General features: G+C 32.8%; 1 protein-coding gene and 1 long non-coding RNA gene across 2 annotated transcripts; both read right to left on the bottom strand.

Annotated features, from left to right (window-relative positions):
- Window positions 1–3,215: 3,215 nt before the first annotated feature.
- Window positions 3,216–5,099, bottom strand: LOC123894503. The gene is made up of 4 exons (XR_006803831.1): window positions 5,024–5,099; window positions 4,770–4,816; window positions 3,993–4,044; window positions 3,216–3,319 (listed from the first exon to the last, which is right to left on the bottom strand). It is a non-coding gene; the product is annotated as an uncharacterized LOC123894503 (long non-coding RNA).
- A 2,999-nt stretch (window positions 5,100–8,098) lies between these two features.
- Window positions 8,099–13,366, bottom strand: LOC123894501. Its single transcript, XM_045944514.1, has 8 exons — window positions 12,811–13,366; window positions 11,078–11,248; window positions 10,896–10,994; window positions 10,697–10,795; window positions 9,419–9,550; window positions 9,190–9,327; window positions 8,731–8,895; window positions 8,099–8,551 (listed from the first exon to the last, which is right to left on the bottom strand). Exons 1-8 carry the CDS (start codon window positions 13,240–13,242, stop codon window positions 8,159–8,161), a joined length of 1,629 nt encoding a protein of 542 aa, XP_045800470.1. The 5' UTR covers window positions 13,243–13,366; the 3' UTR covers window positions 8,099–8,158.
- Between the last annotated feature and the right edge of the window lie 12,688 nt (window positions 13,367–26,054).

Here is a 26,054-nt window from a genome sequence, read left to right as displayed (position 1 = left end):
CTTTTTACGATATGGTTATATTTAATATTATATATGTGTAAAAACAAAAAAAGTTGTTCAGAATTAAAATAATTTTTATTGAAATGATGTATCATATTTTATTTTAATTGTGTCATCGTATAAAATCTTAGTTTTCATTATATGAGTTGCAATTTTAGTCACAAATCACTTTGCTTTTTTATTTTTAATGTATCACTTATTTATTTATTTTCAATAAGAGTTGGAGGTCATACATACTTATACTTGGTGAAAATATTGCTCATGAGTAATGTTGAACTAAGAAGTATGGTGGTTTTGACATTTTTTATCACGTGATCTCGTATCCTGAAAATTACCTATCAAATAACAACGTTACTGCTTACTTCTTTCTATACAATTTAAGATGCCAAATAACTTATCAACTTACCTCCCTCTCGTTCTCTTGAAATTTCTTATCAATTATTCACTTGGTGAAATTTTATCCCGATTTTATTAGTCTCGATTTTTTTTGTCTATTGTTTGGTTTTTTTTTTCTATGGGGTTTTTCTCCGCTCATTTTGCTTTCAATTTTTTTATTTAATAATTTTTATTCGGATTTTCAATTTAATTTAGTAGTGCTTATTAGAATGCAGTACTCTTTTTTTATAGATGATTTGTTTTTTTTCTTTCATTTCATGGGTTTGATTAAAACACACATTTAAAATACTTTTTATCAATAAAAATAATAATTATGATAAGTATAATCATATATAATTAAATGATTGTTAATATTTTAAATATAGTAACATGGTTATATTTAATATAAATCTATATTAAAAATAAGAAGGTTATTTAAAAAAAAAAAAGATTTTGTTTAATATTAACCTACATAGTAGATTTGTGTATATTAAGGACAACTAATATAATTTTTAGTGAATATCTGTTAATATTCATAAGTTTGAAGAGGTGCATTATATTTTATTCTAATAGTGTAATAGTATGAGAACTTAATTTTCTTTTTATGCATCGTGGTAGTATAGTCGCAACTTGCTTTGCTTTTTTACTTTTTTTTTCTTACCGTTGTTTTTTTACTTTTGTATGTTAGAGGTAGTCATGCATGCCTTGTGCTGATATATTGACTTTGTTGAGCTGAGTTTTATTTATTATTATATATATATATATATATATATATATCTATTGTGTTTACTACAAAAGGAATCATATATTGAGTTTTTGTTAATTAGTTTTGCTTGATGTGTGTGAAAATTGGCAATATATTTGTTTGAGTTTGCTTTCTTCCAGCTTTTATCGAAAAAATAAAAAGGTGCATAATTTTATAATACTCTTTTGAATCGTTCTTTCCATTTCTCTTATTTACTATATCACATAAATAATTTGAAACAATGATGCAAATACTCCGTATGGACATGTGAAAGTTGTGTTTCTCTTGATCTGTCGGGTCTACAGCTATTTGATTGAAGAAAGAGTAGTCGTCTAAAAAGCAATAAAAGGCTTGATCAGCCAGCCTCTCTAACATTTGATCCATATAAGGTAAAGGAAAGTGATCCTTCCTTGTTGCTTGATTCAACCTCCTGTAGTCTATGCATATGCGCGCCACCCAGTAACTGTAATTTACAAACTTTTTAATAATTTATTATCGTTATAAGAAACTTGATTTTCTCATATATTTATTTTTCTTATTGTAACTAATTTACAAATGAAGGTAGATTTGTGGTTTTATTTTCACGATTACTTAAAAAGACAAATTTAATTGAATATAATAATTGCTTTATCACAAAGAATAAGTAATATCAAAATTAAAATGATGTTTTTTTTGTTACAATTAAAATGATGGTTTTGTTGTTTTAATAATTTTAGTGATATTTTCCTTGAAAAAATAAGCAATATTGTTGGAGGGTAGTAAGTAAAAATATGGTATTATGAATAATAACATAAATAGTGGAAATGCACTCAAAGATATATACTTACATAAATTGTCACTTTTCATAGACTTCTTGAGCATCAAAGATGCAACAATGACAAAAATAGAGGTCTCTCTTTTATTCTCTTATCCTAATTCACATGAAAAAATTGTCAAATCTACGTTAAGAAATAGAAAAAATTAAGAAAAAAGTTAGAAAAGTAGGCTAACAAACATTATATCAATAAAAATAAGGATTTCTAAAATTTTCACACAATGTAAGAGTAACATAATTAATAAGTTGTTATATATATAGAAACTAATAAATTGTGAAAAAGATGAAGAACCTATTGAAGAGCATCTATCCAAAAGTTGGTTGGAGAAAAATGATGATGAAAACTCAAATTTGCACTACAAACATTTAGCATTTGTGCACAAAATCATATATTTATACACACAATGGTTAGGAATAGGAAAAGATGAAGGTTCAAAGGATTGAATGATAAATTTATTTGTCATAGTTAATGAATAAGAGTTAAGGAATATGAAAGAATGGTAGTTTAAAAGTTGGTATGACAAAGTTATTTTTTTTAAAAATAATAGCACAATAATAATTAATTAATAAACAATATAACTAAAGTATTTTCTTCATAAAATTTATTTATTTTGTCAAGTATGAAAATTTTTTGAGTAGTAATTTTTTTTATTTGGTTTATTTATTTAAAGTAAATTTTTGCAAAGTGCAAATTATATTTATGCATGCGTAGTTTATATTTTATGTTTGGTAGTGTAAAATATGAAAGAGTATATATCTATTCATTTTTTCTTTTATAATTTGATATTTTTTTTTGTCTTTTTTTCATTATTACTATTATTTATGTTATATGTTACACTTGCTACTAATTTAAATTACTTGTCACTTGAACTTCACATGTATAATTATCAACATCAATATAGCATTTTTTTTTTGTTCTTTGCAAAAAAAAATATTGGGAACCATTATTATTGTAACATATAGATAATTACTTTGGAGGATGAATGAACATACAAAATAAATTGTGGGACAAATTTTAAATAGATATGAGAGCTTTCTAAAGCATGCCACATCATCACAATGAAGGCCTAGGAGCAATTTAACCTTCCTTTTACTAGTAAAAGATATATATATATATATATATATATATATATATATATATATATATTTGCCACTTCAAGCTTAAATGTTACCCTTTATATGTTGCGGTAGCAATCGACCACTATATTTGCACGCCTCAGAAAGCTACACCAAATATGAATTGGTTAGTGCTTAAATTAAAAGAGGAACATCATACGTTGATTATTATGAAAAAAAAGGACACAAAACGAAAATACAAACCTTTGATTATTATTCTCCTTCTGGAATACACACACCTCTCAAATTGAAAGTCCACAAACTCATATCTACCAAGAAATTGTTCATAAGGCACATATATATATATAGTCAATTAATGTCATGTTTTAATTTTTTGTGGGAATTGAAAGGCTAAGAAGATTTTTTGATAGGAAAATAGCAAAAGATTACTAATATTAAAAGAGTGTACCGTTTCAAAAAATTTACAACTTTTCATATGATTTAGGCCATAAAAATTAATGAGAAAGTTATTTGGGAGTTACAAACATGAAGGAAACATAAGAGTATATACAATGACAATGTATATGAAAAAATATGAGTTTTGTAGAGATGACACATAAGCATAAGAGTTTTTGTAGAGATGACACATCAACAAAAAAAAAAAGTTTGCTTTACAATTATATTTTTTCTCTTATAATTTGGGACAAAAAAATGGGCTTTTTTCCTTTATAATTTGGGACGGAGGGAGTATTTCAAAGATAGTCAAATATTCAAATCTATCCATAAAAGTATTTTAAAAGAAATTAAGCACAAAATCATGAAAATTGAATAGAGCAATAGCAAACACACATGATAAAAATATTCAAGAAGGCATGACATTGTGACACAATAGGACTTTTCTACGTTGATTGAGATACAAATGACGAATTTGTGTTCTGCAAACACATAAAAAAATAACTCAAGATATAAAAAATAAACGAAGTGCAATATTTATTCAATTACCTCTTTTTTTTTCTTCTAACATTGATTGAGACACAAAAAATGAATTCGGGATCTGCAAACACACACAAAAGAATATAAAATCCTCTTGATTCTAATTGTTATGCAGACAAATTGAGAGCAAAATTAAAAAAAAGAAAAGAAAAAAAGAGTAGCAATCTAAGAAAACAATATGAATAGTCAAAACATGTGTCAAGAGTAAGAAAAATAACAAAAACTATCAAACATAATTGGATACCATTGAAAATTGTTTGGAGAAAATGATGACTATCCAAAACAAAATTTATACCAAAATTAGTGAGCTTGTGTATTGCTTATAGAGTCCACCGTCTGATACAATTTTATTTATATATATACTATAATAAGGAAGAAAACGTCAACTTAAAATTTAATTATGGTGTCATGTGTACTATTACTCTTTGACTCCATGTATTCTTTTCTAATTATTGTTGTTGGTTTTTGTTTATGAAATTTATTGGTTGTTACATAACTTCTCATGTGCCACCGAAAGAAGATATAAGTGGTTGCCTTAAATTTTTCCATTTAATCAGTTATGCGTTTTTTTTTTTAACATCAATCAAGTAATGTGCAATGAGCTTAAAAAAAAAATTAATGTGTAATGAAAAATGACACATAAACATCAACTCTTGCTTAGAAAATGTCTAATTTTATAAAAAAAACTCAGCTCATATTTCTTAAATTTAACCTATTATTTTTGGATAAATTAAGAAGAAAAAAAATAGTATAATGAATGATTAAAAAAATAGCACAATGAATAACCTTTTTTCCTTGTATGTTGATTAAGACACAAAGGTCGAATTTGTAATCTGCAAACACACAAAAAAATATCAATTTTTTTATGTAAATATCAAATTCTCTTGATCCTAATTGTTATGCTGAAAATTTGAGTGCAAAATTGCAAAAAAAAAAGAAGCATCAATTTAAGAAAACAATAAACTTTTTATTAGAAATAATATATAAATTGGTCAATTGAAAAATAAATCTAGGAACAAAAGATAAGAAAGAAGAACTACTTGACCCATAGCAAATTAAAGGAGAAGAAGAGCAAAAAACATCTCCTTAGGATTGATGCATTTTGTTATCTGCAAACACACAAAAAATATCAATTTTTTTACGTAAATATCAAATATTCTTGATCCTAATTGTTATGCAGAAAATTTGAGTGAAAAAAAAGAAGCATCAATTTAAGAAAACAATAAACATTTTATTAGAAATAATATATAAATTGGTCAATTGAAAAATAAATCTAGGAACAAAAGAGAAGAAAGAAGAACTAACCGGCCCATAGCAAATTAAAGGAGAAGAAGAGCAAAAAACATCTCATTAGGATTGATGCATTTGGTTATCTGCAAACACACAAAAAATATCAATTTTTTTTTACGTAAATATCAAATTCTCTTGATCCTAATTGTTATGCAGAAAATTTGAGTGCAAAATTGCAAAAAAAAAAAGAAGCATCAATTTAAGAAAACAATAAACTTTTTATTAGAAATAATATATAAATTGGTCAATTGAAAAATAAATCTAGGAACAAAAGAGAAGAAAGAAGAACTAACCGGCCCATAGCAAATTATTAAAGGAGAAGAAGAGCAAAAAACATCTCCTTAGGATTGATGCATTTCATGGCAAGAATTTATAGCATAAATCATTTGTATGTTATAATTGTTTTTTAAAGTCATTGGGGTAGGAATTATTAATGCATACGTTTTTCTTGTGGGAATAATGATGACATTTAGTTACATAATATTATCTCTTGATCTTCAACTCTACATTATTGATCTATTTAGACAATGAAATTAGAAAAAACTGTTTTTTTTTTCTTCCATAAATTACATGGGAAGCTAAATAGTTGGTGGAGACAATGTTTAAATATATATATATATAAAATAATAATTATTATTATTATGTTATTAAATAAAAATAAGGATGACACATAAGCACCAACTTGAGCTTAAAAAAAAGGCAAAAGGGAAGAGCTTTCTTAGGCTGCCACATCAGCAAAAAAAAGTTTGCTTTACAATTATATATATAGATAGATAGATAGATAGATATAGATAGATAGATAGATGTTTTATGAGTGTTTCTTTTCGTACCCCTTGCCTTTCTCACATGCCCCTTAAAAAGGCATGTTCTAACATGCACAAGTACATCATATGGTGCACAGTGCACAAATTAGCATTTTTATTATATCGAATACGAATTTTACAAAATCCACCGTTGGATTGAAAGTTTATATCATATAGATCATTGATAAAAAAATTTAAAAAATTTAAAAATCATTTGATATGTTATTGAGACTCGTAAAGATTAACGGTATTTAATAAAAACTTATAAACCGTTAATTTTGACGGGTCTCAATAACATATCAAATGATTTTCAATTTTTTCAAAAAAAATTGTGGATAATCTATATGATATAAACTTTCAATCCAACGGTAAATTTTATAAAATTCGTATTCGTTATAATGAAATCGCTAACTTGTGCACCGTACACCATATGGTGCCCTTGTGCATGTTAGCCAAAGCCCCTTAAAAATTCAATAAGTATCCCTTCGCAAGATAGCTAAAAAGTCAGAGGTGCAAAAAGAAACACTCATGTTTTATTGTGTCACAAAGTGTGATCAAAGATATTCTTCAATGATTGGTTTGTTAAGAAGTGCAGAATGCCTAACAAAAGAAGTGCCCAGCTACACTTGTGTGAGAAGGGACGATAATAGTTAGTTGCACTAGTCACTTGTTAGTTAGTCTAGTTGATTAACCTATAAATAAGTCATTTGTACTTAGCTTTTTCATAATTGTAATTTTACTCATTATCATTGATACAAGTTTTCTAACTTTTCTCTCTACTTTTGTATGGATACCATGATTCTTAACAGAAGACCTAACAAAAGAAGTGCCCAGGTTGTCTTCAAAAAAAAAAAAAAGAAGTGCCCAGGTACACTTGTGTGAGAAGGGAATTTTATTGTGTGCCCCAAACCTCCCTACGTTTTTATTTTTACCCTTCTTGCATCTTACGTAGCAAACGTTGTAAAAACGCACTTTAACTAGCAAATCTTTTAAAAATTTAACCATTTTCCCCTCTCATCACATGAAAATATTTTAAATAAAACACCATTTGCAAGTTAAAAACGTGAATTCTTCCCTAACCTCCCATGAAAATATTTTGAATGAACACCGTAAGAGTTAGTGATTCAAAAAATGAGTTTTTTATTCTTCATATTTTGTGTTTTTATAACGCTCGCTACTTAAAATGCGAGGGGAGTAATTTATTTTAAATTTAAATGATCAATTTAGTACTAAAAAAAAATTAAAGGAGTAATCTATTATATAACGTTAAATTTAAATATCTCTGATGAATACATTTGACTTATTAATTATTAACAGTTGTTTTTTTAAGGCTTAATTAGTTCAATGGTACCTTTAAAGACATTTTAGGTTTCACAATAGTCTCTTAAAGAAAAAAAAGGTCCGGATTGATTCCTTATTGATATCACCGTTGCCCATAATAGTACTTTCCGTCCATTTTTTCTAGAAACGTTAACTATTGACAGGGTTGTGTAAGCTGAACCAATATACATAGTGGTACACCGTAGGCCTTAATAATATTTTAAATTTCAACCATTCAATTTTTTTAACAAAATAAAACACATTAGATCATGTTGGTCTATTATATCTAATAGTGAACCACCAACGTATGATATCTTTCTTTGCTTCTATTCCTTCACAACCGGTCCATATCAAATTAGTAGAATTCAAAATGGGGAGACTCAAAATGATACAAATGCGCATTTCCTCTCTGAATCGAGCACTTCCGTTAATGTGCATCACCGATCGATGGAATCTTTTTTACATTGATTAGTTGGACCAAACGGATACTCATCTTTCTCTCTTTGCTTGCGTAAAAAAAGATGGTCATTAAAAAATTAAACTGCGTGCCTTAAAATAATATTTACAGTGTACTAAGTAACTCCAAATAATCAATTATTAACTTTGAACTAATATTTGCCCATATTTGATGATATAATGTTTATTATTATTATACTAAAAAAAAGAGAATGATATAATCCAAAACTAATATTTGAACTAATATTTAAACTAAAAAGGGAATGATATTAACTTTGAACTAATATTTTTTTATTATACAGAATGTTAAGACGACCAAAAGTTACCACCATCACATAGTAAAAAACGACCAGAATCAATTCTATTTTTCAGTAGCACCCTGTCAAACAACAAGCTCTCAGCTGATGTTTGAAAACTATAATCACGCAGCTCGCCATAATTCGATCTCATAGTTGGCAACTTCGAAACATTTTTCTCAAACTTTTTTATGTATTGTTGGATATCTTGTTGATGAAGTATAGCGCCTTCGGATGGCTTCTGTGCAAAGGAGAAACAGGTTTTAGAATTATAATCAGTTTCTTTGCTATCAGCGGTTGAGCTGATTTGACCATGCCTAGCTTCCTCAGAATCAATGCTGCCTTGTGGCTGCTGCAATGTGCCGTAATGGATATCATGATATTGTTCTCGAGTGCCTGATTCCTATAAAAATGTAAAACATTGATTTTAAATGCTCATTATGGAGTAATTTACGTAAACAATGTATGATAAGTTTAGAAGTTAATGGATTAAAAAACATACATCTTAAGCAAGAAAAGAATAACAAGATGTACTTGTTATGTATTAAGTAAACTAGAAACTGAAGAAACATTTGAACTTGCCTCGGTTAAACGAGATGAAGTAGGTGGACCAACCATGCTGAGTGGAGGATCCTCTTGGGATGAAAAGTCTGAACTATCGAATGTTGATAGTGACACACACTCGTCAAAATAAGCCTTGGCATCTTCTGCAAGACGTTTCGACATCCTTTTTCTTTCAATACTTGACTGCCAAACATATTTTTGGTTCATTAATATCGGAATAGAAACGAACACAACAAAAGTATGTACACCAGCACAGATAGTACACAATTGTTTCCGAACATATATTGTAAAAATATATGTAGTATTTTCGATAAAGTTCTATGCATCATTGAACATCAAGCACTTGTTGAGAATATGGTCTATGAACAACACAAAACATGCATGCTATATATGTTGTGGAGGCATAGTATTGAAGATATCCACCCAAAAAAGTAGGAAAAGAAGAATTAGAGTAAATAAAATGTGAAAGGAGCCTACTTTTCTTGATGGACGGGACTTTGGTATATTAGGGGTCTTGGGATATGGAAGAACTTCTCTCAAGATTCTATCCAGTTCTCGTATTCGATGTTCTTCAACTGCCAGATCTGCTCTAAGACGTCTAGCTCGCTCTTCCGCCTGTAAGTACAAAAAATTTATTCGATAGAAAGCAATATAAAGAACGAAAAGTTAACCATACTTCATCTGCAGGTATAAGTGGGAATATTACCTCTTCAAGCTTTTTGGTATACTCACTTCTAATCTCCAATGCTAATTCTACTGTACCAGGGTTTAGCAAGTCAGGATGAATATCAGCGATGTTGGCAACAGTAATGGCTGTAGGATTACTCCTTTGAATAGACTAAAATTCCCAAAAGCCAAAAACAGGTTAGAGAATATCATAGAATTGTGTTTTACAAAATGTTAATACCAATAAAAAAAACTAGGTATAGATGCGTAAACAAACAAAAGCACCAAACTATGTGGATCTTGTTACAAGGAACTAGAAATTTGGAGTACATATGAAGGCAAAAATCAAAACATATAATGAGTAAATAACCTGCAAGTATGCATATTTCGGACACGAAAAAAATAATAAAAAACCATTCATAAGAAATGCATAGATTGCTTGAATTCATATAAATACAAAGGTGTATCTAAGTAATAAAACGGGCCCAGTGCAATTTCCAAATATGAAAACATATCAAAAACCTGAAGAGCATTATTGGCTAAAAGTTTGATGATTTCATTTCCTGAGAATCAACTGCTATGCTGCTTTTTAGTTACTAAGCTGACTGTAAAGCCTAAGCCGAAACCATGGTTCTAAATTACAGCTGCAAATTTTGTTATGAATATAGTCATTGCAATGGCAGGTATTGTTACTAATGGAATGCAGATGGTAGTCGTTGCAAAATAAAATTGATTTATAAATGCGCTAAAAAAAAGAGATTTTTGCAGTGCGATGCAGTCTATTGTGATCCATTTCACTTTGATGGGCCTGTCAAGGCCATATGCTACAGCCCAATCTTGTGATTTAAAATTATTCCACAATAGCATGATGCAGTTGCGGCAGTCCACTATCCACATCAGTTGATGCGGTTTACAATTCAGAAATCAGAACAATGGCCTGAACGTACTCAACCTCTTTCAGTCTATTTTTTGTTGGTAATAAATGTCAAATTTTCAAGGTCAAATTCTGTCCACTTACCTAAATTTGGTGCATTTACGGATTTACCTATTATACAATATTAAGTGGTCCTCTTTTCTTCATTTTGTAATGGTGCTCAGCTAGTAGCTACTTTATAATAATTACGAGTATGTGTTTTGTGCAATCGGTTTTTTATGGCTTTCTACATAGTTATAACATCAATACTCACATAAAGTTACACACAGAGAGGTTTCCATTGAACAGTGTCAGTGACACTATATAAATAACCTTATATCAATTTAAATAGAGCTAGTTAACTTCAAGATGGCAAGGAGAAAGTTACGATCTCATAAAACTTACACTTTCGAGGTCAATCTGAATCTCAGACATAGCCCGTCTCACTTCAGAACGAACTGTTTCATATATCTCACTGCTTCCTGGCTGATCCCTTTGTATTGACTGCAGAAATCAAGGCCCGTGCTTATACAAAAGTTCTCTGCATAATATCATAGCACCGGCTAATAAAAACTACAAGATTTCCTATAGGGCTATAACTTACCTTTTGCTCACAAACTGCTCTGATAGTTTTCTCATTGCAACCAAATCCAGAACTTGCTGTAGAAACCGCATCATCACAGTTTCGAGTTTGCAAACCAGGCTGTGAGACAAACATTATTAGGATTGGACAATCAAGGAATCATTCCATTCCTCATCTCAATCATTTTAATATAAAGAACGTACCGGAGTTGCAGCAAAACAATCTGACACCTCAACGGCTAAATGCTGACTAGACCACCTGCGCAGATCTTTCTCTTGATCAATCATATTGTTATCAGTTCTTCCAAACAAACCACTTTTTCTGTTACTCCCACCTAACTTCAGACCCTTCCTATCTTTACAATCAGCTTCACTCTGCTCAAACAATAAAGTTGCAAAGTAAGTAGAACTCCTTCCATACTCTCGTTTTCGTGTTCCTCATCGAAACAACAATAAAAGTGCATTTGGTTAGTGAAACTGAGAACATTTCCTATTATTCGAAATAATCACATGTTCTCTACTTTCACTATATTCACATTTTTAACATATATTCCTGTATAGATCTTTTAAAAAGGGAAATTAAAAATAAAAGAATCTAACATTTATCATCATTAGTGAAAATAAAACATAAATACCTAAAACATTTTCATAAAAAAACAACAATAAGAACTTGTTTGGTTTGAGAAAATATTTCCTGATTTTATAAAAGTGGAAAAAAGGTAAAATTTGACATTTCCTTTCAAATCATCAGCAAATACAAGAAATATATATAGAAAATCATTCTCCAAAGAGTGTCAACTAACATTCAAAATGCCATAAACCATAAACATGCAAAATTTTGACGTAGATCACAATATGTATACTTGACATCTTCTCCATTTACCGGTCTCACAAATATATGTATAGGTATAGTTTCATGTCAAACTTTCAAGCTTACATCGCGTATAGAAACTTTGTACCCCAATTCAACCAACAAATCATTGAATTGAAATATATAAAACTAATAAAATACAAACCGAAAATCGTTTGATACAAAAATCGTTTCATACAAAAATCGTTTGATACTTCATCATATAATTTTACTTTTAAGATATTATTGGCACGTTTTACGGTGGACCAGTACTTCAAAATCATCCGAAACTCCATCGGTGATTGACATCGGCCATTGGAACTTGGAAGTAGAAGTTCACGGTCTTTCTTATTACTATAACATCTAAGATAGCGACATGATCCCTTTCAATTTAGCAAAAAGTCAAGAATACTTATATGTGTGCCTCAAAATAAAACTCATTTATTTTCACTCCCCTGTTTTTGTCAAACCGGCACCGATCACATTGCCATCTTAGTCATATGAAAGAAGAGAATCACGAGCTTCTACTTCCAAATAGTAACATTGTTGGTGTTTTAGATAAAATTTACCTATCAAGATGGTCTCATGTAGAACTTACCTACAAGGTTTTAAATAGCTGTCGCCGTAAAGAATTCCCAATTTCGGTTGTTACATATGTTGTGTTATGAATTGCGGTTGTCGTGGTGTGAATTAATCACGAAGACATTGCACAAATCTTATTAAAATTAGTGGCTTAATTGCACTTTTGGTCCCTTATCTTTATTTAAGGTTTCAAGTTGATCCCTTATCTTTTAAAAGTTTCAAGTTGGTCCTTTATCTTTTTTGCAGGTTTCAAGTTGCTAAACATGTGTTCCGGCAGTTTTCACAGTAACAGACATTTTTAGATAGACCAAATGACAATAGTCGTCGAAAACTCATGCACACAAATGGATAAGGCAGAGTTTGAACTCTGGTCATAGCGTCCGATCTAACAATTTCGATAGTTTTTGCGAGCTACAGATTGTGGACCGATTTTTAAAACATTATATACCAGATTAAATATACATTTGTAATCTAAAGACCAATGTAACAGAAAAAGCATATATACCTCAGAAGTGGAAGAGTTAAAGTTTCGCCGCGAAACCGGACACTGTGAAGCAGAACGGGTCGACCTCCGACCCGTATCGACTCTAGAAACATTCCGACCCGTATCGACTCTAGAAACACTCCGACTCGTATCCTTCCGACTCGGGTCACCATTTCGCGCCGCAGAACGTCCTCTAACAGGCGTAGAAGTTTCTAGAAACGGAACCGTTGTTTCATTAGATTTGGAAATTTGGTCAAAGAGAGGATTATCCCTTTTGTTAAGAAACTCAGTGGAAAAATCGAAAGTGTTGTTGGTTCTAGAAAACGCGCTTACGCTTCTTGACCTTCGAATTGGAGGAGCTCTGTTAGTGGTGGTGGTGGTGGGAGTTGAAGTGGAAGAAGATGATGGTTGGTTTCCTCTTCGTGAAGAAGATTTGAAGGCTGAAACTGCCATCACGGGAAAATGAAGGAAAATGTGGGAAAATAATAATGGAAAATGTGTTTGTGAGAGAATAAGGTAGTTTGCATCTTCGGTTGAATCGAATAACCAGCGAAATTTCTTTGTCTTGTCTTTGTTTATTATTTTTCCTTTTCCGGTAAATGTCTGTTTTTTTAGAGTTTAATTGTTGGGCATTGTCGATGTAAAAAGTTTTTATACATACATTTTTTAATGATGCATTGTCACATCATTTAATAAATGTGACACATGTATTTTTAAATACTATACATGATGTGTCAGTGTATTATTGGATGCACGTGTAAAATAACTTTACACTGACGGTGCATATAAATTAAATTATTTTTTATATATATATATTCATGTTAGAGAAAAAATAATGTTCACATGTAAAATAATTTTACACTATCAAATAATAACAACCATCGTCAAATTATTCCACTTTGCACACTTTCTTGATATGACATGGAAGTTTAGATAATTATTATTCAATGTTAGTGTAAAGTGACATTACATAATCTTTACACCCTTATTTTTATTCTTTTAGTTTACGGAGATGTGATTGTGTAAAACAAATTTACACAATCATTATTTTATAAAAATCATCAATTTATTATATTATACAATTAAGTTTAAAATTTCTATAGTCTAATGGATATAATCTATAAGTCACCCAACAGGAATTTGCTATTTAACTGTATCAGATGATTAAATTGGATTTAGCGGGAACATTTGACAAAAATATTTGATTATTATTGGATGATCATGTAAAATAATTTTATACCGTCAATAATTTATTTTCTCATTTTTATATAATTTGGGAGAAGAAAAATGCTTATTAGATATTAATGTAAAACTATTTTATACAGTTAGTATTTCTTCTATTTTCTCTTTTTTTTTTTTTTTTTTTTCTTTGTGTGACCTTTTGGAATTAGATTGGATCTCAATTTGTTTAGAAGTGTTTATTAATTATTATTATTATTATTATCATGTAATCATACGATTTTGCATCAAATAAAGGGCATCAAATAAAGGGTTAAATAACTGTTGATTGTGTGAGATTTTTCAAGATTCTTTCTTTGCTAGAAAGCTTGGTTTTGTATGACAATTTTTATTTAATAAATGTTTTTTTTTACGCAAGCAAACTAAGGCATTTCATTCATAATAATAGTAGTAAATAATAATAGTAGTAATACAACTCAGAATAACACCAAAAGTAGTACCAAGAAACATGGAAAAAAGTTGTCCGTGCAAGGGCATGAGTGATATCGTTTGGTTGACGCATAGTAAAAGCAACTATAAATTCGTTGTGATTCAAGAGTAAGGTTCTACAATCATCAATAAGTAAACCATACTCAGAAACATTTTGGTTTTTTATTGGGCATATTGATACGCTTGTAAGTGCATAAATATGGCTACATCAGTATCAATATATTGATAAAGAAAAGATACAAAAGAAGGAGCACAACCAAACCTTTCAAGAAAAGATAAATCTAAAGGTTGGGAGCCCAAATCTATTAAGATTATATGTTACTAAGCAAGCCCTAGGTAACATATCAAACTAGTTAAAACCGTGTGAGGACAACCCTAAAGATGCTGTTGGGTTTTGTGTTTGGCTACATTTTGTAAAAGCCAACTTTGCCAGATGCTGGACAAAGATGCTGCAGCATCCTCGTACAGCATCCTGATGCTCTGTTTTAAGTGCAGAATTTTTTCTGTCAATCTCGTTCAAGATTTGCTTCAAATATTAATTCCAGCACGTGTGTATATGCAAGACGAGACTTACTGCACAAGAATTGTCCAAGTCGGCCTAAGGAAAGTTATTAAAAACAAAAATATAATTATATTATATTTTTGTTCGCTTTTTTTTGTTTGGTACAACACAAAACATATTTTCAATTTTAATCTAGGTTTGGCCGCAATTCTCACAGCTGTACATGTAACACCCAAACCCATTATTTATATATTTCTACCTTAGTAAAAATCTTTTTCAAAATACGCAACGGAAAATCACATTTAATTTATTGAATATCGGTTCGAGTATTACACTCCTCTATCAAAACAATACTAATGTAATTAATTAGTAAAAATAGTGTTTATACAAATCTTTGAATCGAATAATGTATTTATTGATTATACAAAACAACCTAGACAATAGACTTTATATACAATATAAAACCCTTTCCCGTGTCACAATCAGAGCAGAGCTTCACCGACGACTCGACATCGAATACCACAAAACCTGTAAATCTGGACCCCCAACGGTCCAACACATAACACATAAAAGAGAGTTAGACAACATACTCAAAATATAAGTGTAAGTAAATGGTACTTAAACACTTCTTCATAAAAACATGCATAATCATACATTATACATATACATCACCATCATTCATGCATATTCATATATCATGCATATACTTCATTTATCGCATAATCAATCATTCACAAAATACACCAAACATATAGTTTCACGTCGTCTCGGACAATACCAAAACATTAACAAATACATTGTTCAGATTATGGTCATGACGGACCCTGCGTTGTTCATTTTATAGTCATGACGGACTCTGCGTTGTTCATTTTATAGTCATGACGGACTCTGCATTGTTCATTTTATAGTCATGACGGACTCTGCTCCTCACATACGGATTAACAATCAACATTTACCAAGTATGTGTCAAACATCATTTATCATAAAATGCACACAAAATCCCTAATGCAATCTAATGCTTCACATTCATGTTATGTCCTCTAGACACCTCTAATGCATGTGGTACCATCGTCTTTATCAGAGTATCTCACCTCCGATATCCTTCTTTATCAAACAAATATAGTTCGATATCCTTCTTTATTGGACAAGCCAATATCCCTAAGTATTCATGATGCATGCACTCAAAACTCATGAATATATTCATCAACAATTATGGCATATAGCCCATCAACAATAACGTGGAACACTATCCAACGTTCGTCTTTATTAAGATAATCAATACCTTAATATCCGTCTTTATCGAATAACATAATTCGATATACTTCTTTATTAGAATAACATACTCTAATATCCTTCTTTATTAAGTTGATTAACACCTTAATATACTTCTTTGACATTTTAACAAACATCATCAACACAATCAACAACAATTATATTCCACACATATAATCAACAACTATCATCACAATACAATTAATCATGGTTATAAACACCTAATTGCATGTTAGGATACCTCAAATCCATGTTACAAGTGCCTAATTACACTTAAAACAACTATCAAAAAGTTGCTGTCACAGAGCTGTTCGCTGTAGCGAACAGGTAGCGAACACGTAGCGAACACGTAGCGAACACGTAGCGAACAGGTAGCGAACACGTTCGCTGTAGCGAACAGGTAGCGAACAGACACAGAGCCAAAATCCAATTAGCGAACAGGTAGCGAACAGGTGGCGAACACGTTCGCTGAGCGAAGGCGTAGCGAATGCCTCCTGTCAGGACAGTTCAAAACTTGCGATTTCTACACCAAATCACCCAAAAATCCCATTTTTCATGTTATAAACCCCAAATAAGTTTATATTCATGTATAACAAGCATATCTAAACACAAAAGGACAGTTCATTTCACCGATCTACATCATAAACATCGAAAAAGTAAAGATTGAACACTTTTACTCAAAACACTCAAGAACACAATGTTCTTGAGTTTAATCCTTTATAAATCTCGTTTTTAACCATAGTTTTCGTTCATTAATCATGTTAAAAGCATGTTAAGCATATTAAGAACCTTAGGAACGATTTCCATCAAGAAAATCCGTTCTAAGCTAAAACGAAAATGGGGTGGAGGAAGTTCGGGTGAGGAGAAATCGACATTCTCCCCTTCCTCGAGTCACCCACGAATATGAAATCTACTCTCTTACCTGGATTCGAAGAAAACTCGAAGATTTGCTCTTGAATCTCTCCCTTTCTCTTGCCCTAGCTCCTCAAGCTCTCTCCTCTCTTCACTCAAGAACACAAGAACAAAAGAGAAATGAATTTCTCTTCTCCCTCTCATGGCCATATGGCGCCACACCCACACACAAGGCCCATTGGGCCTCAAGCCCAATTGGCTTGGCCCAATAACACGTTAACTCTCACTAACTCGCGCGTTAACTAAAACTCTCGATAAATAACATAAAGTTATTATCTTACTTAAAAACCACATCACCAAATAATTAAACACTTAAATAGTGAATAATAAATTTGGGTCGTTACAACTCTCCCCCACTTAAAAGATTTTCGCCCTCGAAAATTACGCAACTAAAGCAACTCCGGATAACTCCTGTATCCGACCCTCCAACAAAACGCTCAAACGCTACACATTACCAAGTTTGACAAAATTAGTTTATCCCATCCAACACAATTTTTGTCCATTTATCAACAAGAGATCAAGGACGGCCAGTTCCTCAATTTGTCGATAGATAGTCAACAATCATGATATCGGCATAAACCATTCTTATCAAACCGCTAAAACGTCAACTTCGCACGAAACATCCACAGACTCACATTCTACGGTACTCACAACTCTACCCCAAAACAGGTACAAACAATCGAATTCTCCGAAAGGTACTTCCGTGGAATACTTCCACAACTCCATAATTCTCATAAATCTTTGATTCCCTCATGAATCACTTAACTATGTTACATCACTTATTCATATTTGAATCTTATTCCAACTTATCACTCGATATTTCAATTCCAACAATCACTTGATGACCAACATTCTCAAACTTCATTGACACATGCTAAAAACTACCGTCTCTTAACCGTCAAATTCCTTTCCTCACATTGAGTCGAATCCAATACGACTACTCTGTTCCCAAGTAATCTCTCAACCAATATTTGCATTCCTTAACGCAAACATTTTCCAATACCACTTCTCCTTAATCCCTTAGCAATTTGCTACTTCAAAATTAGGCTACCGCCTAAAATTGGTTCTCCAAACAATCATAACCTCTATCTCGTTAATTCCAAACGACATCTTCAATTCGCCCATAATCCATCTATCCATGTTCCCCATCATCTTGCATTGCAACAAGTATACTCTTCTTCGTTTATTCACCCATCGGTTTCTTATTCACCTCCGACCTCTACCAATCATCATCTCTCTATGGACAGCTATCTTTAAACTCCTCCTTAGTACATTCGATACCAAAATCAAACTCTTGAATTTAATCTACAAAGCTCCAAATATTCGCCATACGATCTAATTCTATCCATTGAATTCTAATCAACTTTTGCCTTAGTACTTCTTACTAATGACTCCTTGTCTACTCCCAATATGACATTCCTAGAAAATTTCTAAAAATTCTCGTCCAAAATACATCTTAAGTTTATTCACCAAATCACTACCGTTCCATCATCCATGATGAAACAATTTAAAATCCTTTACGTCATTGTCACCGATTGTGACCATACCACATCAACATCCACGATGCATCTAACAAAACTAGTCTTTACCGACTCTTCCATTCCATGAATCCAATTTCCTTAGCAAATACTTACTCACTCTTATCTTGTGGGCACTACCAAATGCTCTCTGACACTTACCTTAGGCATCACCTTCAACCCCTTACTATATGTGCTCAAACACAACATCTACTCACATGTGCGGTAATCCTTTTCGCAAATTCTCACTTAACGCAAGTCACTTCCAACATGACCTCATATACTCCTTCTCCTCGCGTTCCTCAACGGCTAACTTCCATATTCTTCATCATTCAAAAATGATACCTCTCTTTTAGCTTCATCTCAACCTCTAAGACTCTACGTTCTCGTTCAACATGTGACACAAATTGTCCGGTCATTATCCAAATCCAATCACTCTTTCTTCGACAAGCCTCTCACAAAATCTTTCGAATTGTTATCCTACTTCCATCTTCGAATAAACTCGACTACTCATACAATCCTTCCTTCCAACGATTCAACAAGCATACCAATCCTATTATGATATTTCTCAATTCCATTCTCATCTATTTTAAAACCTACTTCCTTTAATTTCCTCGATTAATTAACACCAACGGTTCACTAATCTTCACATCTCTTTCTCTAAGCTTCTCAAATCTCTTATGAAAATCACTTCACACACTAGACTTAGAATTCCAAATTGTCCAACCAATTCAACCTACTACCATATGCACGACTCACATAAAGCTTCTTACTCAAGAATCCGGTACAACATCCGATCCACTTGGATGACAACTTACTTCAAAATCATCACCTCCTCAAGAATCTTAATCACTCCCTCTCCTTCATATTCGACTCATTTCGATCAAACAGATACTTCAACTTTGGTCCACAAAACACGCCTCCATACTTTTAGTGCAACACACGATCTCCAATCATTCCGAATACCCTTCATCTCACTTAACCAATCTCACTAACGCCCCACGGCGAAACACTTGGTCTGACAACTTCTCTTCTAGTAGTTTCTCACAACTTGTTGCGCCCATTCATTCCACTTCGAACAACGTCGCCAATTCCTGAATATTCCGCTTCAAGAGCATCTCTACTCATCTCATCTTCTCACGTTCGAAACATCTCGGAGGGATATAACCTTCTCCCCCACTTATCTCAAACCCACCTACACTCTTCCACTAGAACTTCTGGTGCTCACACCTAACGGTTCTATCTCCTCTAAACATATTCTTCCTAAGAAGAAACTAGTATCGACATCGTTTACACGCATGTCGCATACAAGGGACAAAACCTAACCCACGATACCTAAACACTAACACAACTTCATGCAAGCATTCAAGTAACCTATACTTCCCTCACTTCTCAAAGTTAGGAAATCAAAACAACACAAGAAAAATGAACATTGCATAGCAATAATTCATACTCACATTCAATCAACTCAGAACAAGACGTCAACAAAATAAATTTCTTGTCTGGCTCCCTCACTTAGCAAAAGCTAGCGAGCTCCCGGCGAGACAAGTCAAAAACATTCACAGGATTTAGCAAGACTTAGCGAGACTCAGCGAGGTTCATTCTTCGCCTAGCGAGCACATCCAAAAATCTGGGTGCTCTGCTACGGTTTTGAACTTACGCTCACTAAACTCTCGTTTTCTCGACTCACTAATCCACAAAATCCAAAACATCAAGCATATAACATCATTATAGACTTGAAAGCACAATTAGAATCATGCATCAACAACCACAACATAGAATTATGAGATCTTCATGTTTTTACTCATAAAACGCCTAGCAATTCAAACGCCTAGTAATCATCTAGCACATGTTATAAACAAACATATAACAAACACATACAAGGACACATTAATATCCTAATCTTCTCACCATTTTGAAAATTAAATTTTTCACTTACTCAAAGAAAATAACTCTATATTTTCACCAAAATCTTCAAGAAATAATATTAGTTTTTAAAATTATTTCAAATCATTACCACATGCAGTTTTATATCATGCCGGATCGTCACATGCAGTTTTACATCATGCCGGATCATCACATGCAGTTTTACATCATGCCGGATCATCAACAATTAGCAATAAGCATCAATCCATCAAGTTTAAACTACAAAAAGGTTAAACTCTAAGCATATACAACTATTATAAACATAGAAGTATAATACTCACACATCTACTCACAAGAAGAATGGATAATCTAATCCAATTCACATCACTCATAGTCCCTAAACGAACAACATGAATGATTTCACAAAACAAACAACACAAAATTGTTAGACAAACACGACTGACACACTACACTCAATTGGTCTGACTGCACAGACCTGCTCTGATCGACACATAACCCACACAGTCCGAAGACAACGGGGCTCTGATACCAATTGTAACACCCAAACCCATTATTTATATATTTCTACCTTAGTAAAAATCTTTTTCAAAATACGCAACGGAAAATCACATTTAATTTATTGAATATCGGTTCGAGTATTACACTCCTCTATCAAAACAATACTAATGTAATTAATTAGTAAAAATAGTGTTTATACAAATCTTTGAATCGAATAATGTATTTATTGATTATACAAAACAACCTAGACAATAGACTTTATATACAATATAAAACCCTTTCCCGTGTCACAATCAGAGCAGAGCTTCACCGACGACTCGACATCGAATACCACAAAACCTGTAAATCTGGACCCCCAACGGTCCAACACATAACACATAAAAGAGAGTTAGACAACATACTCAAAATATAAGTGTAAGTAAATGGTACTTAAACACTTCTTCATAAAAACATGCATAATCATACATTATACATATACATCACCATCATTCATGCATATTCATATATCATGCATATACTTCATTTATCGCATAATCAATCATTCACAAAATACACCAAACATATAGTTTCACGTCGTCTCGGACAATACCAAAACATTAACAAATACATTGTTCAGATTATGGTCATGACGGACCCTGCGTTGTTCATTTTATAGTCATGACGGACTCTGCGTTGTTCATTTTATAGTCATGACGGACTCTGCATTGTTCATTTTATAGTCATGACGGACTCTGCTCCTCACATACGGATTAACAATCAACATTTACCAAGTATGTGTCAAACATCATTTATCATAAAATGCACACAAAATCCCTAATGCAATCTAATGCTTCACATTCATGTTATGTCCTCTAGACACCTCTAATGCATGTGGTACCATCGTCTTTATCAGAGTATCTCACCTCCGATATCCTTCTTTATCAAACAAATATAGTTCGATATCCTTCTTTATTGGACAAGCCAATATCCCTAAGTATTCATGATGCATGCACTCAAAACTCATGAATATATTCATCAACAATTATGGCATATAGCCCATCAACAATAACGTGGAACACTATCCAACGTTCGTCTTTATTAAGATAATCAATACCTTAATATCCGTCTTTATCGAATAACATAATTCGATATACTTCTTTATTAGAATAACATACTCTAATATCCTTCTTTATTAAGTTGATTAACACCTTAATATACTTCTTTGACATTTTAACAAACATCATCAACACAATCAACAACAATTATATTCCACACATATAATCAACAACTATCATCACAATACAATTAATCATGGTTATAAACACCTAATTGCATGTTAGGATACCTCAAATCCATGTTACAAGTGCCTAATTACACTTAAAACAACTATCAAAAAGTTGCTGTCACAGAGCTGTTCGCTGTAGCGAACAGGTAGCGAACACGTAGCGAACACGTAGCGAACACGTAGCGAACAGGTAGCGAACACGTTCGCTGTAGCGAACAGGTAGCGAACAGACACAGAGCCAAAATCCAATTAGCGAACAGGTAGCGAACAGGTGGCGAACACGTTCGCTGAGCGAAGGCGTAGCGAATGCCTCCTGTCAGGACAGTTCAAAACTTGCGATTTCTACACCAAATCACCCAAAAATCCCATTTTTCATGTTATAAACCCCAAATAAGTTTATATTCATGTATAACAAGCATATCTAAACACAAAAGGACAGTTCATTTCACCGATCTACATCATAAACATCGAAAAAGTAAAGATTGAACACTTTTACTCAAAACACTCAAGAACACAATGTTCTTGAGTTTAATCCTTTATAAATCTCGTTTTTAACCATAGTTTTCGTTCATTAATCATGTTAAAAGCATGTTAAGCATATTAAGAACCTTAGGAACGATTTCCATCAAGAAAATCCGTTCTAAGCTAAAACGAAAATGGGGTGGAGGAAGTTCGGGTGAGGAGAAATCGACATTCTCCCCTTCCTCGAGTCACCCACGAATATGAAATCTACTCTCTTACCTGGATTCGAAGAAAACTCGAAGATTTGCTCTTGAATCTCTCCCTTTCTCTTGCCCTAGCTCCTCAAGCTCTCTCCTCTCTTCACTCAAGAACACAAGAACAAAAGAGAAATGAATTTCTCTTCTCCCTCTCATGGCCATATGGCGCCACACCCACACACAAGGCCCATTGGGCCTCAAGCCCAATTGGCTTGGCCCAATAACACGTTAACTCTCACTAACTCGCGCGTTAACTAAAACTCTCGATAAATAACATAAAGTTATTATCTTACTTAAAAACCACATCACCAAATAATTAAACACTTAAATAGTGAATAATAAATTTGGGTCGTTACAGTACAAGTCTGAAAACCTAACTTGGACATCAAGACAATTGAAGACTATAAATATGTGAAGCCTCAAGCTATTATTCTTATGTATTCTAAACCGTGTTCTTTACAAAGTGTGAGTTTTTAGGGTTTAGAGTTTGTGTCTTTTGTCAGCCTTTCTTGTGTCAATCTGATGCAAGTTTAGGACTGTGTTTGTGTTGTTTATTGTAAGCTGCTCCTAAGCTTTGAAGCACGGAGTTAGTGTGTGTGATTCACTCATAAGCTTTTAAGCAAGAGTGTGGTCTAGTTTCTAGGAGAGTGTCTCCATCTTGATCGTTATTATTGACAGCAACATGGTATGTGTTGTTAGAGGGAATTTGGGACGGGGTCTCATTATCTAAGAGGTTCTTAGGTAGGATTGCACGGGTAGTGTCTAGGTGATAAGTCAAGTACCGGGTGTTGGTCGAGGGCTTTGAACTAGAGCTATTATAGTGGATTCATTCCTGGATTGGTATCCCCCAGAGTAGGTGACGTTGCACTGAACTGGGTTAACAATTATCTGCGTTATTTATTGTTCTGCAATTTATTTATTTATTTACTGTGTTCTGCGACTGTCTTGCTGCAACGTGTGCTATAGCATCTTGTGCAGCATTGTGTTCACTGCGTGCCAGATTTCAATTGGCATCAGAGCAGGCACCCTTTCTGGTTATAGGGTGAGCTCCAGGGAAAATGTCTGGCAACATTGAAAAGGAAGGAGGGCTTGTAAGCAGACCACCGCTTCTAGTTGGTGTCTCCAACTATGATTATTGGAAATCACGCATGATTGCTTTCCTAAAATCTATGGATAGCAAAACATGGAAGGCTGTTCTGAAAGGATGGGACCCCCCTGTGGTCATGGACAAGGATGGAAAGCCAACACTTGAACTAAAAGCTGAGGAGGACTGGTCTAAAGAAGAGGATGAGCTTGCTTTGGGAAACTCAAAAGCATTATATGCATTATACAATGGGGTAGACAAACACATCTTCAAACTAATCAAAAAATGTGTCTCAGCAAAGGAAGCTTGGAAGATTCTTGAAACTGTTCATGAAGGTACTCCTCAGGTAAAAATGTCTAAATTACAGATTCTTACTACTCAGTTTGAAAATTTACGTATGAAGGAGGAGGAAACAATTCAAGATTTTCATATGACTATTCTAGACTATGATAATCAATTTGATGCTTTGGGGGAGAAAATTCCCGAAGAAAAGTTAGTAAGAAAAATGCTTAGATCACTTCCAAAGAAATTTGATATGAAAGTCACAGCTATGGAAGAAGCCAAAAACATATCTCAGATGAAGCTGGATGAACTGGTTGGATCACTCCAAACTTATGAAAGTGTTGTAAATGGAAGAAGTGAAAAGAAAAATAAGAGCATTGCTTTTTCATCCAAAAATGATGAAGAAGATCTAGAAGAGGATGAAGAATCTAATGAAAGTATCTCTGAAGCTATGGAGTTGCTGGGAAAACAGTTCAACAAAGTTCTAAAACAAATGGACAAAAGACCCAGACCAAATTCTAAGAATGATGCTCCAGGCACTATGCGCAGCATTGTGAATCAAGGAAAACCTAAGAGTGATGAAAGGTCAAGCTTAAACAAGAATATTCAATGTCACGAATGCGAGGGATATGGTCACATCAGACCTGAATGTCCAACATATCAGAAAAGAACGAAGAAAGGACTAACTGTCAGTTGGTCTGATGATGATGACTCAGAAGATGATACAGCATCTGTGACTGCCAAACATATCTCAGTCTTAACAGGTACTATTACATCTGATACAGAATCTTGTGATGGAGAGGTAACCTACGAAGAACTTGCTGATTCTTACAGAGAACTCTGCCTCAAGAGTGGAGAAATATGCAAAGTCATTGAGAAACAAAAGGTAACCATCAATCAATTGAAGGCAGAAAAAGTTGAAAATATATCAAAGATGGATGAGCTCCAGAAGAAGGTAAATTATCTATCCTCTGATCTTGATGAAGCTAAGGAAGTCATTGAAAAATTAAATGCTGACATTTGGCGTTTGAGAAAATTCTCTGACATGTTGTATAAAGATGATGATCATCTTGATAAACTTCATAAAGCTGATGGTCAACTAGAAGAAATCTTAGAGAAAAATGTTCTAAAGCCTAAACATATTGGGCTTAGTTATGAGAATGTCAACAAACACAAAGGTTACAGCCCAGATCTCACGTACATGCATCCAAAAGAAACTCATAAGCGAAAGATGCCTCAACAGATGCTACAGCATCATAATCAGCATCCCTTGTCAAGGAACAAAAGAAAACATCACTCTTGGATATGTCACTACTGTGGTAGAAAAGGGCATATAAGACCTTTTTGTTACAAATTGTTTGGATACCTTAACAGGCATCATCAGCCTAAACCAGTTTCCACAACTGTCTCCGCTCAAAAAGAATGGAAACCTAAAGGTAAGAATGTGAAGACCAGTGATGATACTCAACTTGAGAAGAAGATTACTGCTCTGGTTGCTCACACATCACTTAGAGCTTCATCAAGGGAAGACTGGTATTTCGATAGTGGTTGTTCAAGACACATGACCGGAATTAGAAAATTTCTTGTTGATTTAAAGTCTTACTCAACTAGTTTTGTAACTTGTGGTAATGGTACTAAAGGAGAAATTGTTGGTATAGGG

This window comes from Trifolium pratense, linkage group LG7, assembly GCF_020283565.1.
Source record: "Trifolium pratense cultivar HEN17-A07 linkage group LG7, ARS_RC_1.1, whole genome shotgun sequence".
NCBI classification, from domain to species: domain Eukaryota; kingdom Viridiplantae; phylum Streptophyta; class Magnoliopsida; order Fabales; family Fabaceae; genus Trifolium; species Trifolium pratense.
This window is presented reverse-complemented; position numbering and strand designations above follow the sequence as displayed.

Coding starts and splice junctions, on each gene's coding strand:
- LOC123894501 (XM_045944514.1), bottom strand. CDS start 13,242: ATGGCAGTTTCAGCCTTCAAATCTTCTTCACGAAGAGGAAACCAACCA. Junction 10,995..11,077: donor ATTGTTTTGCTGCAACTCCG/GTACGTTCTTTA, acceptor TTTGTCTCACAG/CCTGGTTTGCAAACTCGAAA. Junction 8,896..9,189: donor AGTCCCGTCCATCAAGAAAA/GTAGGCTCCTTT, acceptor TATGTTTGGCAG/TCAAGTATTGAAAGAAAAAG.